The sequence below is a fragment of the Lycium ferocissimum genome, chromosome 7 (genome assembly GCF_029784015.1).
Source record: "Lycium ferocissimum isolate CSIRO_LF1 chromosome 7, AGI_CSIRO_Lferr_CH_V1, whole genome shotgun sequence".
In the NCBI taxonomy this organism is placed as follows: Eukaryota; Viridiplantae; Streptophyta; class Magnoliopsida; order Solanales; family Solanaceae; genus Lycium; species Lycium ferocissimum.
This window is the reverse complement of record NC_081348.1, coordinates 55090702-55105040: the sequence shown is the minus strand read 5'-3', so window position 1 is coordinate 55105040 and position 14339 is coordinate 55090702. Positions and strand designations below refer to the sequence as shown.

At 35.1% G+C, this 14339-nt stretch overlaps 1 protein-coding gene across 1 annotated transcript; it reads right to left on the bottom strand.

Moving 5' to 3' along the window:
• Positions 1 to 5554: 5554 nt before the first annotated feature.
• Positions 5555 to 12205, bottom strand: LOC132065690 (uncharacterized protein At1g24485-like). Its single transcript, XM_059459197.1, has 9 exons — positions 12045 to 12205; positions 10834 to 11359; positions 9478 to 9956; positions 8582 to 8714; positions 8398 to 8466; positions 8220 to 8291; positions 7716 to 7787; positions 7183 to 7439; positions 5555 to 5870 (listed from the first exon to the last, which is right to left on the bottom strand). Exons 1-9 carry the CDS (start codon positions 12106 to 12108, stop codon positions 5740 to 5742), a joined length of 1803 nt encoding a protein of 600 aa, XP_059315180.1. The 5' UTR covers positions 12109 to 12205; the 3' UTR covers positions 5555 to 5739.
• Between the last annotated feature and the right edge of the window lie 2134 nt (positions 12206 to 14339).

The following is a 14339-nucleotide window of genomic DNA, read 5'->3' as shown; positions in this document are numbered from 1 at the left end:
AGCTCACTCATTTCATGAAAAGGAAGGGTAATATTGATGATTGAACCATGGACAATAATATGACTTGTACTTGTTGATTGCATATTGGTGATATAGTTGAGACTGATATCATGCATGACATGCTTCCATATTACTCTTATGTTGTCCTGATGGTGAGGTGAGTGATTAAGAGACTCCGAGGTATTTGCCGGAGGTTGAGAGACTTTGAGGGCCTTGCCGGAGATTGAGTGTGATTTATAGCCTTTGAGGTTTCTGTCGGAGGGCACGAGTGGTACATGGACTTCGTGGGTCCCCCATGGGTCATGACTGTGAGGCATTGCCATAGCATATGTGTACGAGAGTGGAGCGTGAGAGGTGACTACTGTATTGCATAACATTTGCACAACACGACATTGCATTGCATTGCACTCCATTTGAATTGACATTCAGGCCATTGCCTGGCACATTCTCTTATTGATTATTGATTGGTGAATTATTGATTTGTTGTTGGTTGTAAGGTATTTATTTTAGAGGCTTAACGGACTCGAGGTTTAGAGATTCCCACCTAGGCTTATAACCTAAGATATTGAAATCCTTTGTAACTATCGTTACTGCAAGACTTCCATATTCTTTGAGTTGTGTCTGTGTTTGATTACTTATCCGCTACTTGTTAGTTGCTTCTTGTTTATATGCGTGAACTAACCATTGTAGGCCTATGATACCTACGAGCCTTGTATTGTGCTCATACTACTCTTGCTATACTTCTTGTGGAGTCTAGAGTTGTTTTCAGGTGATGTTCGGAGTCTCGCGACCATTTCGAGGCACTCGTCAGAGGCGTTTGGGTGAGCTATTTGAGATCTTGCAACCCAGAGTCTCTTCTTAGATTTCTGTTGTTCCTTATCCTTAAACAGAAGTCGTATCCAGTTTGAGTCTGTTATTTACTTCAAATTGTAAACTTCTTAGAAGCTCTTGTACGAGTTTAGACTAGGTTTTGGGAATTTCTTCTAATAAAGGTGTTTCTTCCATATTGGTTTTAATATTTAAACTGTTAGATTGTGTTTACATATTGTTATTCCGCATGTTATATCAAATAGAGGTAGTTAGGGGAAGGGTTCTCCCACCAGGGGAGGTTAGTGTGGGTGCCCGCATGATCCGTGATTTGGGTCGTGACACTATCGATGTCAACATCAAGCAAGGAAAGAAAAGGAAAAGAACAAGAAGAGAAAAGAAAAAAAAAACAAGCAGACCTGAAGTAACATGGACAAACACTAAATAAGGTGAGGGGGTCGCCAGAGAGAGGTTATACACTAAAGCAATCTAGACAATCATTCAATGGTCTTGAAGCATGGATGTTTTGTTGACAGGTGACAGGAGCATAGTGAGACACACAGGACATGGATGATCACACACTCAATGCAACAACAGGTATGCCAGGTATGCCAAAATACTTCAAGCAGTGGCAGTTCAAGGAGAAGACAAAGCTGGTTTCAGTCAAGAGGTATACATGGGATGCAGGCATAGTAAACATGACGATCAACCTATATGGACACCCTATCTAAGCAAGAGGGCATGCTTACTAACTAGTTTGAGCCCGGGCTAATGCAAGAGGAAGGCTTGGCAAGGTGCTATGCAGGTGGCTAAATGCATATGCAGGCCAATTTTAGATAAGGCATTTACACAAATAGCATGAGCAGGCAAGTTGGAATGCAAAGGGAAGGGGTTTGGGGCTTAAAGTTGAAGCAGGCCATGCACAAGTGTTAGTTCAAGGCCAATCAAAGAAAGTGCCAAGGTATATGTTTAGCTCTAGTTCATACAAAAAAATAAAGCAAAACTCAGGGAAAGAGGAGGGAAAGCAGGCAGGGCATACTTATCATAAGGGGATGCAAGCTACTCTTAGGCCAAACACATATACTCTAAAGAGATGAGGAGGTCTCTACTCAGCAAGCATGAACAAATAAGGGGGGGGGGGGCGGGGGGGACATCGGATATCATTTATGTGACAGCAGACTTAAAGTGACTCAGTTTTGACACTGAATCCAGTAGAGGTTCACATAGGAGGCATGTAACAGGTTAAAGAACAAGCTGCAGATTAGAGGTTGAGCTAAACTACCTACGGGTAATGTGTGACAGAAACATATGACAAGGCTAGGTGATCATGGAGTAGTACAAGGCCTCACCATTACAAAATCACATGAAGACAGTCTTATTATATCTCTTAGGTCTGCATCCTTACAGGAGACCAAAACATGGTATCAATATCATATATGATGAAGAAAGCTTGAACAAATAGACAAGATTTTCCAGACATGAGGCTAGCATTAGGTGCAAATGATCAAATTTTGAACAAAAGGCTCACATAATTCACAGAGAAACAAACAGGGAAGACAGATAAGCTATCACATCTTTCTTTTCAGAATTACTTTCTTCCACATAGCCCTTCCCCTTTCAACAGCAAGTAGGACTTATACTATAGACATATGTCAACACTAGACCAAGTTATATACCCTTACTGACCATTTTAATCTTAACAAGTTTCATCAGGATCAGGCTGGGATCATAATTATCAACTATAAGCTTATTTCAACCTTCTTCTCATTCAACCAAAGTAACTAGCCACTCCCTTCCCCCTTTTTAAACCTATTAAGCTACTCATCCCACACCAATATCAAGCAAACATCAGCCAACATCCCAACCAAACAAACCCATTTCTTGATCCTAAGCTCAAAGAAAACAGGCACTCCACCCATGGAATAGAGATAAACTCCTTCTACCAGCATAATTGAATTTCATTAAAGTAAAACAAATATCATAACATGATTCAATCAAACCAACAACACTACCTGCTGCCTACATTTATCCCATCAGCACCAAACTTTAGTTCAAAGAAATTACCAATAACAACTAAAGCTAAAAAAAAAAAAACCATTATCTAGTGCTAACAACAGACCATTCAAGAACAAGCCAAATGAAAACATATCAAACTAGGCTATCTTTACAACATAACTGGACCCCATAAGGGTGGAACAAATGTCACACATGATATAATCAAACCAACAACACTCATCTACTGTCTACATTCATCACGCCAAGCCTTAGTTAAGCTAAGAAATTACCATAATAATTAATGCTGGAAACAACTACTTATCACTAACAACAAACCATTCAAAAATAAACAAATGAAAGCAAAATTGACAGGAATTAAAAGGAAGGCAACAAACAAAATGAATATTACCTTTTTTGGGCACGGCCAAGACCAAATGTGGATTTGAGAAAAAACTCCCCTCTCTAAACACAAGCCCAGCGACCAAAAATGAAATAAAATCAAGATTTTAGACTAGGTTTCCGAGCAAATCAAAATAACCTTAAGAAAACTGAAAGAATATTCGACTTAGAGAATTTTTATATCTCCAATTTCTTAACCCTTTTCAAAATCTCTCCCTTTTACTCGTGAAAGGGGGTTTCTATTTATAGAAACCCTAGGATGCACTCAAAGCTAAAACAACGATGTGGGCCTTCATAGTTTCAAGCCCAGATCACAAAAGGAAGGGTTCAGATTCAAGATTCATGCCAATCAACGGCCACAAATGCTCCTTACAACTGTAGATGAAGTAAAAAAAAAGACCTATAGTGCGAATCATACCTTAAGGGGCTGTTTGGATGAAAAATCAGGCAAAACCAGAGGAAAAAGGATGAAGCCTTAAATGCTTCGTCCTCTTTCAACCACCCAACGGCGTCACTGTACTGGTGGCGAACAGTACCGACGATTTGACCTGGGAGGGGTAAGAGGGGTGAGGGAGTAGGGAGGCGGCTAGGGTGAAACCCTAGCGCTTTCTCTAAAATAACATAAAGACCCCCTTTATGTTCGTCGATATATCGAGGGAGTATTATATTGCAGCTTGGGCCGGGTCAGCCCCTTTGTGGGCTGGACCTGGCCCTATATTTTTTTTTAAAGAAAGCTGAACCCCTTTGCATATTATGCACGTATACACGCACATATCGAGTGTATATACGCTCGTAGGGAAAAAATAAATAATCCAATAAAAGGTTGTTACTCAAAGTACGTAATCATAAAAAGAAATAATTAAAACGAGGGCGATTGGAGACGTAACAAAATTAAAAAGAGTTTTGAAACCCACTTTTGTAGAAAAAGCCTCAAATTGACCTTTCAGTAAATAAAGATTGCAACTACGATCAATCATTGTGATTAAATGCATAAATATCCTCGCAATTAATTATTTGCAAGCGTAGCCTTACTCCAGTATTTAATTTAACCAATTAAGACTAATTTGCATCAACGTCCTCAGTTAATCTGTCCATGACTTGGACATTTCAATTAAGGCCGTCCGGAATTCAGAAATTTGCAACATTGACCCCAGCTGTATTGAACCATGAGTTGGTTAACTATGAGGTGGTCATTAATGCACAATAATTATAATAATTAGGCTAAAAATCATAATTAAAAATAATTTTGCCATAAGTGGCACAAACATGCCTATATAACAATAATTCAAAGCTCGAGGGGTAAAAATAGCGAATTCTTTTAATTACTCAAGTTCCTTGGATAAAAATAAATAAAAATGCCTTTTATCTAACTTTCTTGATTTTTGCTGAATTAGATGAACAATTATTTGAAATTCCATCAGCTGCCGGGGGAATTATAGAAAGTACTGTAAAATGCTTATAAATTCCCGAGTAATTAATAAAGGGATTTTTACACTGTCTGCCAATTCAGGTAAAATATTTACCCGGTTTGGCCAAACTTTTTTTTCTTACACGCTCTAGCCGGATTAGTTAGCCGTCGGTATTGTGTGGTGGAGTGTTGGTTGTGTTGCTAGAGCTCCAGTATTGAGAAGACGAAGAGGGGCTGGTCTTTGGTTGTTGGTTCGATATTCGCCGGAGCTCCGGCGTTGGCTCGTCGGAGGAGAAAGCTTTGGTGGCTGTTTTTTAGTAGATCGGAACTCCGACGTCAATGGAGAAGAAGGAAGAAGGAAGCTTTGTCTTCTTCATCTACCACCAGATCTCCCGTCGATGGTGGTTACGCCGGCGCCGGCGTCGTCGTTAGATCTAGGGTTTCGGTAAGTGTTTAAACACCTCATATACACTATTATACACTTTTATACAGTGTAGAAGTATGTATAAATGCCCTTTATACATTATGTATAAACTTGTATAAGTTTGTATAATATTGTATACTAGTCTTATACATTATTATACACTTTTATACAAGGTATATACATTATCTACAGTAGGTGTATAAAGTTGTATATTGTTGTCTAAAGGTGAATATTCAAGTTGGGCCATGAAATGTTGGGCTGTAGGTTTTTAATTTAAAATATGGGCTATGAATATGTAATTTTGACCCATAAATTGTTTATAAGTGAAATTTTCCCATTAATAAAGCTTTGAAATTGCCCCTGTTAATTTACGGAAGTAAAAAATGTTAACCTGAATAATTGTTTAAAATTATTCAGAAATCTTTGCGAGTGTGCAAAATTATCTTATTTATTATCCAAGGACCCTGAGTAAGTAAAGTAAATTACGGGAGGTCAAAAATCAGGTGTTCTGTTAAACACAATTACTACGATTCCAAAACAACAAAAACCTTAATTACAACAAAACCTTACACATTACATGCATTATTTTCTTGCTAGCCAACTGAATAAATTTACCAACTGAATAAATTAATTTAACATTTCTAACATATGTATAGTTAACCCTTGCATTATTTTTTCCTGTTGGAATTAAGACATACATGATAATCTATACATTTGTTGAGCTCTCATGTTGGCCAGCAACCTCAGGATCCTTATCAAACTTGTCAGCCATTTGAATATTATCTACATTATTTCCTTGTGCTCCTCCATAAGGGGTGTTGCCTCCACTGGTTTGCCCTGAAAAATTGCAATTTGGTTAGTGCATATTTGTACATGCTAATTTTATATATATAACACACACAATAATAATAGTGTAAAGATTTTTATTAGTAATGCTGAAATTGATAATAAATTGTTGACGTATTTGATAAAAAAGTGATGATAAATGATTTTTTATATTAAAATAACTAAGATGTCCTTAAAATTATTAGAAAAATTATAAATTTAAAAATATATATGCAAAAGGTGATGAACGAAGGATAAAATTGAATGGCAATGAGTTAGGAGCTTCATATTGGGAAGAGCAGTTTAAGAATTATACAAGATTTTAAAGATAGAATAGTAAAATATTTGGTTAAATTAAAAATGTTTATAAGCTGAAAAACCATAAGTTAAGGGTAATCATCTTATGTTTTTTGCATGATTTGGCTTATTAGCACTTTGGGTGTTTACCCTTTGCGTAACTATGTTAAAAATTGCTTATAAATTAGTTTGATCAGTTTATAAGCTTACCCAATATACTCACATTCACTTTATGATTAACTTATTGTTGGGTGTGCGAACAAAGTACCACATTGGTAGCTGAAAAGAAAAAAGAGCTACTTATAAGGAGTTGGATACTCTTAATGATGTGAGGCCTTTTTTAGAGGCAGGCGCACGCTTGGCCCAAAGCGGACAATATCACATCATGTGAAGAGTATCTTTGGACCGTTTTGGCCCAACAAGCTGGTATCGGAAGCAATGGTTTGGCGGGACGAGTATGAAGATGGCGGGTGTGGCGTGGGCCGGCTTAGTACACCTTTGCCGTCTATGGGCGGTTTACGACCTTTACCGTAGCTTTGAAAGACGCATTCACAACCTTTGGGCTTCGGTGGCCGTAAATACTCTGACGATGTAGGTGGCACACAGACATGTTGAATCTCGGCCTAGTGGTATGATAATGAGCCACGTAGAACTTGGTTCGAGGGGGGAGATTGTTGGGTGTGCGAACAAAGTACCACATTGGTAGCTGAAAAGAAAAAGGAGCTACTTATAAGGAGTTGAATACTCTTAATGATGTGAGGCCTTTTGGGGAAAACCGTGCCGACTTGGCTCAAAGCGGACAATATCACATCATGTGAAGAGTATCTTGGGCCGTTTTAGCCCAACACTTATAAGTGACTTGTTTGTGTAAATATTTCATAGCCAGTAAATACATATAACTAAAATCATGTTGTATTTAATTTGCTAATACAACAACAACAATATACCCAGTGTAATTTCACAAGTGAGGTCAACAGTTTGAAAAAGGGAATACTAAAATGAAAGCTGCTTTTTCCTAAAGCCTTACCTGGGTTTACAGCAGATGTAGTAGCCACTTTGCTTCTGTAGTGTAAAATAGCAAAAATACCCACAATAGCCCAGATAAGGAAGAAGGCTGGAATTGTAGAACCCAGTATTATAGGCAGATTGTTTTTCTTCTTTCTATTCTTATTCTTTGGCGATTTATTAGCGGATCGAGTTGCTGGCTGATCTCCTGATGATGATGAATCAGTGGTCTGGCAAGACTCATCAGATGTACTGCACAAGTCTGAATTGCCTGAAATACTGAAATATAAAAATTCAATCAGACTTTCAGAACAGTCATCCTCTATAATAACATTTCACTATAATGGTCTATGTTTCTTAATGTGAAACCGATTTTCATATGATGTTATGTTATATATTCTCTATAGCAGCTAAAAACTATCCGAACATATAATCGTTATTATAAAGTAGTTCGACTGTAGTAGAAACTTACTAAATTATATATATGTTTGGCCCTTTACATTACTTAAGTCCAAAAAATGTAACATGAAATATTTGTAGAGTTGCTTTTCTTACTCTATGGTTAGGCCATTCTTGTTTGACACTGAATCAGGTATTGCTCCACTGAACTGGTTGTTTGCTAAATTCCTGTAAGAAAAACAAAACCAGCTGTCGTATCAAGATAGAAAGCTTTAGCATATTTATGATAAGAACATAATGACGGCGTAAGAAATATTTATACAATTACTATAAATTATAAAGTAACAAAGTATTTCGTCCTTATTTATGCGATGCATTTTGATTTGGTATAAAGTTTAAGAAGAAAAAAAAAGATTTTTGGAATTTATGGTAAAACACAAATGATAAATATTTGTGTCAGTATAAATCATCTCGTTAAGATAAAATGGGAAGTATAAGTTAAATAATTTCTAAATATAAAAGGGTGTCTCTTTTTTTCTTTCTGGAACATACTAAAGCAGAAAATGCATAACGTAAATTGAGACAGAAAGAAATTTTTTTATACTGTCCGTATACATAACCTAAATCCATAAAATATGTAAGGCTTGTTTTTATACTAACAGTTCTTTAAGATTTGGTAAGGTGCCAAGGAAATCAGGAATACGTCCATCCAAATTGTTGTCACTCAAATCACTGCAATCCAAGGAGGGAAAAAAAAAAAAAAAGATTATGAAATTAATTAAAATATCCCTATTTAGGAAGAAATGTATTTTAATTAATCTGAGAAAAAAAATATTACATTGTCTGAAGAGCATCCATGGAACTAAAATCTGGAAGTGATCCTGACAGATTGAAGCCATTCAAGTACCTGCAATTTTATTTCAACAAAAAGAAAAGTTTATTTTAAGAGCACATATTAAAAATTATCATATTAAAAATTATTATCTTATCATTATTAGTAATGATTATTAGATGGTGCTTACAGTGCTGTAATTCGAGGTGGATCATTGCTGCTACAATTAAGCCAATCCCACGTAAAGGGTGATGGAAGACAAGGATCACCACTCCAGTCTTGTAATACTTCAAATTCGTTTTGCAGTGATACTAAGCTCTCCACTATATAAAAATATCATATAGTACTGAGTATAATTTTCCATATATAATTCAACAACACTAGAAATATCAATAAATAAAGAATTTAACTTATGTATACCGACAATGTAAAGAAATGGTATATTATTAGTGTATTTAACCTGTTGTAGAAGGTGATGATCTGCCATATTTTTCAAGTTATTAATTTCATTTATTATGAAATTATCTACAATTATCTTTTAGATGATCATGAGTAATGTATACATTCCTCTATACTCAATGTATAGAAGTCAAACTCATAAATAGAGATTATTTTGTATATGTTGACAACACATAAGAATTTTACCCCATTGGGCCATTGGAAAAGAAGTGCATGTAACCATCCTTCAAAAGCGAAATTACTAAACTGAAAAGTAGGTGAAGTTACCTACTACAACAAATTAAAATACACAAATAGTATAAAATTGTATACAAATTATTAGTATATATAAGTTAAGTTCATAAATCAACAATAGTGTGTATGCATTCCAGCTTTATATACTCTCCGCATATAGAAGTCAAACTCATAAACAAAGATTACTTTCTATATACGTGTAAGCATTTTTACACTACCAGCTAATCGAAAAGATAATTACATGTAACCATTCATAAAAAGTGGGAATCGTCAACTGAAAAATAGGACAATTTACCTCCTAATAATTAAAATACACTGGTAATATAAGTCCTTATTGTTAGTGCGTATAAGTAAATTCATAAATAAATAGGAGGAGTAACAGGGTGTACGTACCATCTTGACTGTTTGTTCCATCAGTCAACGCATCTCCAACTATAAATATTTCCAAGGCATTGATAAGAGGTGGAAGTGTAGAATTTGTTGTAGGCACAATAGAAAATGTAGTGTTTGGAGAAACAGTAAGATTGCTAACAAACAATTGAGTAAAACTCCCATAAGGTGGCAAAATTGGGTCTGAAAAAGACTCAGTGTCTTTGAAAATCCTAAAGGATCTTGTTTGGTTGGGACCAAGTTGAGTCACTTCAGAAAAGTACATGTTCATGTAGATTGGAACATTATCAATGGGAAGAAATCTCATGTTCAGTGTTACGAAATTTGATATATTGGCTGTGGAAATTGCATTTTGTAACACTTCTTGTGGGGGTTGATCTTCATGAGTGGTGTCAATGTCTGTGGCATCACTAGTGAGTGATACTAATGAATTTCCAGGAATTCCAGGCACCCATAATCTATCATAGGGATCATCTATGTACCTGTTGGTTGTGATAAAAAGAATTTTGTTAATGAAAAAAAATATTGTATAGCTTCGAAAAATTAATTAGCCTCTAAGCCTGAAGACCAAGTAAATTGAAATAGGGTTTATGAATCTTCACTATATCACTCAATTTACATCCTGTCTTAATCCGATACAAAAGAGAAGAAGATAATTCTTCATCACTAGAAATTTAGAATCAAGTCGTTATATTTAATTCGAAAGACAGGATAATGATATGATCATATATAACACAAAGAACCAAAAACTACAAATATTTTTTGTCCAAATCAGCGCTAGAGGCAGAACTACATGGTCAAAAGGGAGTCCAATTAAATTGTTGAATCTTGTCCAATTAAATTGTTGAATCTTTTGAGGAAAAAGGTTCAGAATTGCCCTTGTAGTTTGCGAATGGTCTACTTTTATCCTTCGTTTAAAGTTGGAGTCAACTATGCTCCTGTCGTGACAAAATCGGCAGGCGTTTGCTCTTATTTGTCAACTCAGCTAACAGAATGACTATAAAATTAAAGAAAAAAGAAGGAAAATGGTCAAAAATCCGTCGTGTGGTTTGCAAAATTATTCATAATTAATTACCTCTATGCTTTAGGTCACAAATTTAAATACTAAGACTTGTTGGATCTTTTCTCGTCTTTTAAACCAAGTTAGTAAAGCTTCTATTACGACAACTGAGGTTACTCAAAATTGCTTTAAATCACATTGCTTTAAATCACAAGTTAAAATATCAGCTATGACAATTTTTATTTTTTTTGCATTTTTTGAATTCATTATTAGAATTTCTGATTTCACCACTATTAACGCCGAATAGAACTCTAACATAAAGAGAAGCAACACAACATTGAGGAGGCTAGAATGTTTACCTGATAGTTTGGTTAGAACCATAAGCAATTCTTCTGTTCAAGAACAAAGGATGATTATCATCAACATGATCATACATGGTAGAACCCAAACTACGAACTTCAAGTGCTGATATAAAAGGAAACTGATCAGCCACTGTCTGAGCAAGACATACACTAAGGTATTCTCCCTTAGCAACATAAATTGTCTCATAGTAGACAAGTTGATCACTCATGGTTTTCACATTGGCCCAATCATTCCCATCAAATTGAAGTGAAAATGATGGAGGATTTGATTTTCCATCGTAATTTCCATAGTTAAAGCTAGCTCGAATTAAAACTCGTCCACCCTTTTCGACTTTAATTAGGTAACAATTCTTGTTCCTGCTTGTGAACACTCTAAGTGTGTCCATTATGTGGGATACTGAGTTGTTGGATTGTACAACATAGGATTCTCCATTGCTCATGTAGTCTTCATCTCCTAACCAAACTATGAAATTTTCAATATCAGTGTATGTTTCTGATGACCCACAATCGAGGCTCACGAACACTGCAAATGAAAGGAAGAAAAAAAAAAAAGTTAAAAATGAATCAAGAAATTAGCTAGCAAAATAATAGATAGCTAAGAGTTTCACGGACACCGGATGGTTAAACTAAAAAAAAGGTTTTAAGAAAATATGAACGCCACCGAAGGGTCTGGTGGAAAAGTTGGGATCCCTCCACTGTTGGTCTCGGGTTTGAATCATAGGAAATGAAAACCTTTCAGTAGGTAGCTTTATCCCCTTAGTGGACCTAGCTGACTCAAATCTAGATTAACTAGGCCAGTAGCTTTATACCCTTAGGGGACCTAGCTCTTGCACGAATCTAGATTACGTAGGCCAGTACGTTCCCGATACCACCTAGTTGACCTATCAGACACGAATCCGGATTAGTCTTGGTAAGAGGATATCAACGCCACCACGGTCTGGTGGAATAACTAGGATCCTTTCACCCTAAATCTGAGGTCTCGGGTTTGAATCATATGATAATTGAAAATCTTTTAGTAGGTAGCTTTAACCCCTTAATGGACCTATCACGAATTCGGTTAATTGGGCAAGTAGATTTCTAATACTCCTTAGTCGACACATTTAGCATGAATTCGAATTAGTGGACTAATAGGTTTCACACATCAAATGATTAAATAGAGCAAATGAAGAAAGTTTACAAAAGGTATAATAAAATGCAAGTAAGCTTACCATCAGCAGAAACCGAGAAAACACAAAGAACTAAAACAAGTAGGAGAAAATGGCTGCTAGCCATGCTGAGATAGAGAATGATGAGCTCAGGAATAGAATAGAAAGACAATGAAGCTTAAGGTTTCCTTATATAGGAAATATTGTGTTATTAGTTGAAGTAATTGTTAGATAGGAGCTGAATTAATGTATATCCTTGACCAGCTTAATGCCAATGTAGTGGCAAAAGTTGACCCTGCATGTGTTTTGTTTTTGTATACCCCTTTTAACTATTCCAGCTAGACAATTTGATGATATATATTACTCCTTTATTTTTAACTTTGTTGATTGCGATGGTATAATCGTATCTCCCTCTGTCCCAATTTATATGACACATTTTGTTTTTAGAGAATCAAACAAGAAAATCTTTGATCCCGATTAATTCGTATGCCCTTTAAATATTTTAAATTATTAATAATTGTGACTTGTAATACCTTTTATGTAGTTTCTAAATATGTAAATTATTTTTCAAAAATATTAAAGATTGCATGTCTGAATTCACGGTTAAAATAAAGAAACTTGACTCTCGAAATCCGAACTATGTCATATAAATTAGGACGGAGGAAAATAAAGAAATTTGACTCTCGAAATCCGAACTATGTCATATAAATTAGGACGGAGGGAGTATTATATTTTACTGGTCTGTCTATGTACAAAATAAGTGACTATTTGAATTGGAGTTTTGAGCTTGTTAATTAGTACTCCTTAGTAGTATATGTATCAGAGTTTTAATCTTGTTTCCTTTCTCCGAAGTTTAATACATAAATATTTGGCTAAAGTACTAAAATTCATACTTACAAATACATGGCTGATTTAACCAAATTAACTCATTATAGAGTTACTCGTGGTAGCTAAATAACTTTGCTTTGATCATTTTATTATAAGCTAGGGCCTAGGAGTACCAGTTACATCTAAGAATGTCAAATAAATCGTAAGCACCGTAGTGTAGTTTAGCTTTATGTATTTTCTTAATTCAAGATCTTGCATGGATTCTCTTAAATATCTATTAACCAGTTTTAGAAAGAAACAAATTAAATTAAAGAAACTCTACACCACCAATTAGTACATAAAAAGGGTAAACTTCATAGCATTAATCTGTATTGCGTTGACATTGACTTCAGTAAGGCGTTAAACTAGGGAAGTCAACTAATATGCCAGATAATATAGAAGACTAAAGAGTTTGAACTCGTCAAAGTAAGTTGCTTAATGATTGTACCAATAAGTGAATGTCTCAATTACCTGTCGATCCACAGGTGAATCTATAATGTAACGCATTAGCTTAGGTAAACTTAGTATATTAAGAAATTCATTAAATATCTATAACTATTTCACTCTGAACCTAATTACTTATTGCATATTAATTTAAAGTTATTGTAATAACTCATAAATTTTAAATCCTTAATTTGTCTTGATGTCGATAGATGATATTTTCTCTCCAATTGGACTGTCACTATATACATGTTCCAATATTTCTGCATACCAGTGGCGCAGAAAATGATAAACGGCGATGACATTTGTGAGGTATGTAAGTCATCGGAGAAAGATGCTTTATTTATTGTCATCTCTTTAATTATTGGATGTTGCGGACAACGTGTGAAAGATAAGGGACAAATTGCTCTACTCTCTTGATAGTTCTGCCACAACTTGTTAGAAACATACAATATCTTAAAACAAGTGTATTGGGATAATATTCACTATAAATTCATTAAATAACTTTACCCTTACAATTAGGGATCGTTGGTAGCTGGTTTGGAGGTAGTTATGCAGGTATTAAATTCTGCATAAGTAATACTACTATGTTTGGTAACTGGTTAGGAGGTAAGTTATTCACGTATAACCTAAATAGCCGTTCACATAATTGTTAAACTAAAAATAGCAGGCAGATGTATAATATGTGTATAATTCATACTTCCTCTGTTTCAATTTGTTTGTCTTACTTTCCTTTTCAATTTGTTTAAAAAAGAATGCTTCTTTCCTAGTTTGGCAATTCTTTAATTTCAACATCCCACATGGCATGTTTAAGACGACAAGATCAAAGGGCATTTTGGTACATTATACATATCTTTAGTTTAAGACCACAAAATTCAAAAGTCTTCTTTACTTTACTAAACTCTGTGTCCAGTCAAACTAAGACAAACAAATTGAAACCGAGGGAATATATAATGTGTATAATCATGTATAATTAGTGCATCATCCACATATATCGGCTAGGAAAAGTAAACAATGAATCTAGCCGGCTATCAATGTAAACATCCCAAT

What these genes read in the sequence shown, in the direction of transcription:
- LOC132065690 (XM_059459197.1), bottom strand. Translation starts at nt 12,108, where the DNA reads ATGGCTAGCAGCCATTTTCTCCTACTTGTTTTAGTTCTTTGTGTTTTC. An exon ending in CCACCTCGAATTACAGCACT is followed by an intron (nt 8,467 to 8,581) that starts GTAAGCACCATC and finishes ATAAAATTGCAG; the next exon opens with GTACTTGAATGGCTTCAATC. An exon ending in TTACCAAATCTTAAAGAACT is followed by an intron (nt 7,788 to 8,219) that starts GTTAGTATAAAA and finishes TTTTTCTTACAG; the next exon opens with GAATTTAGCAAACAACCAGT.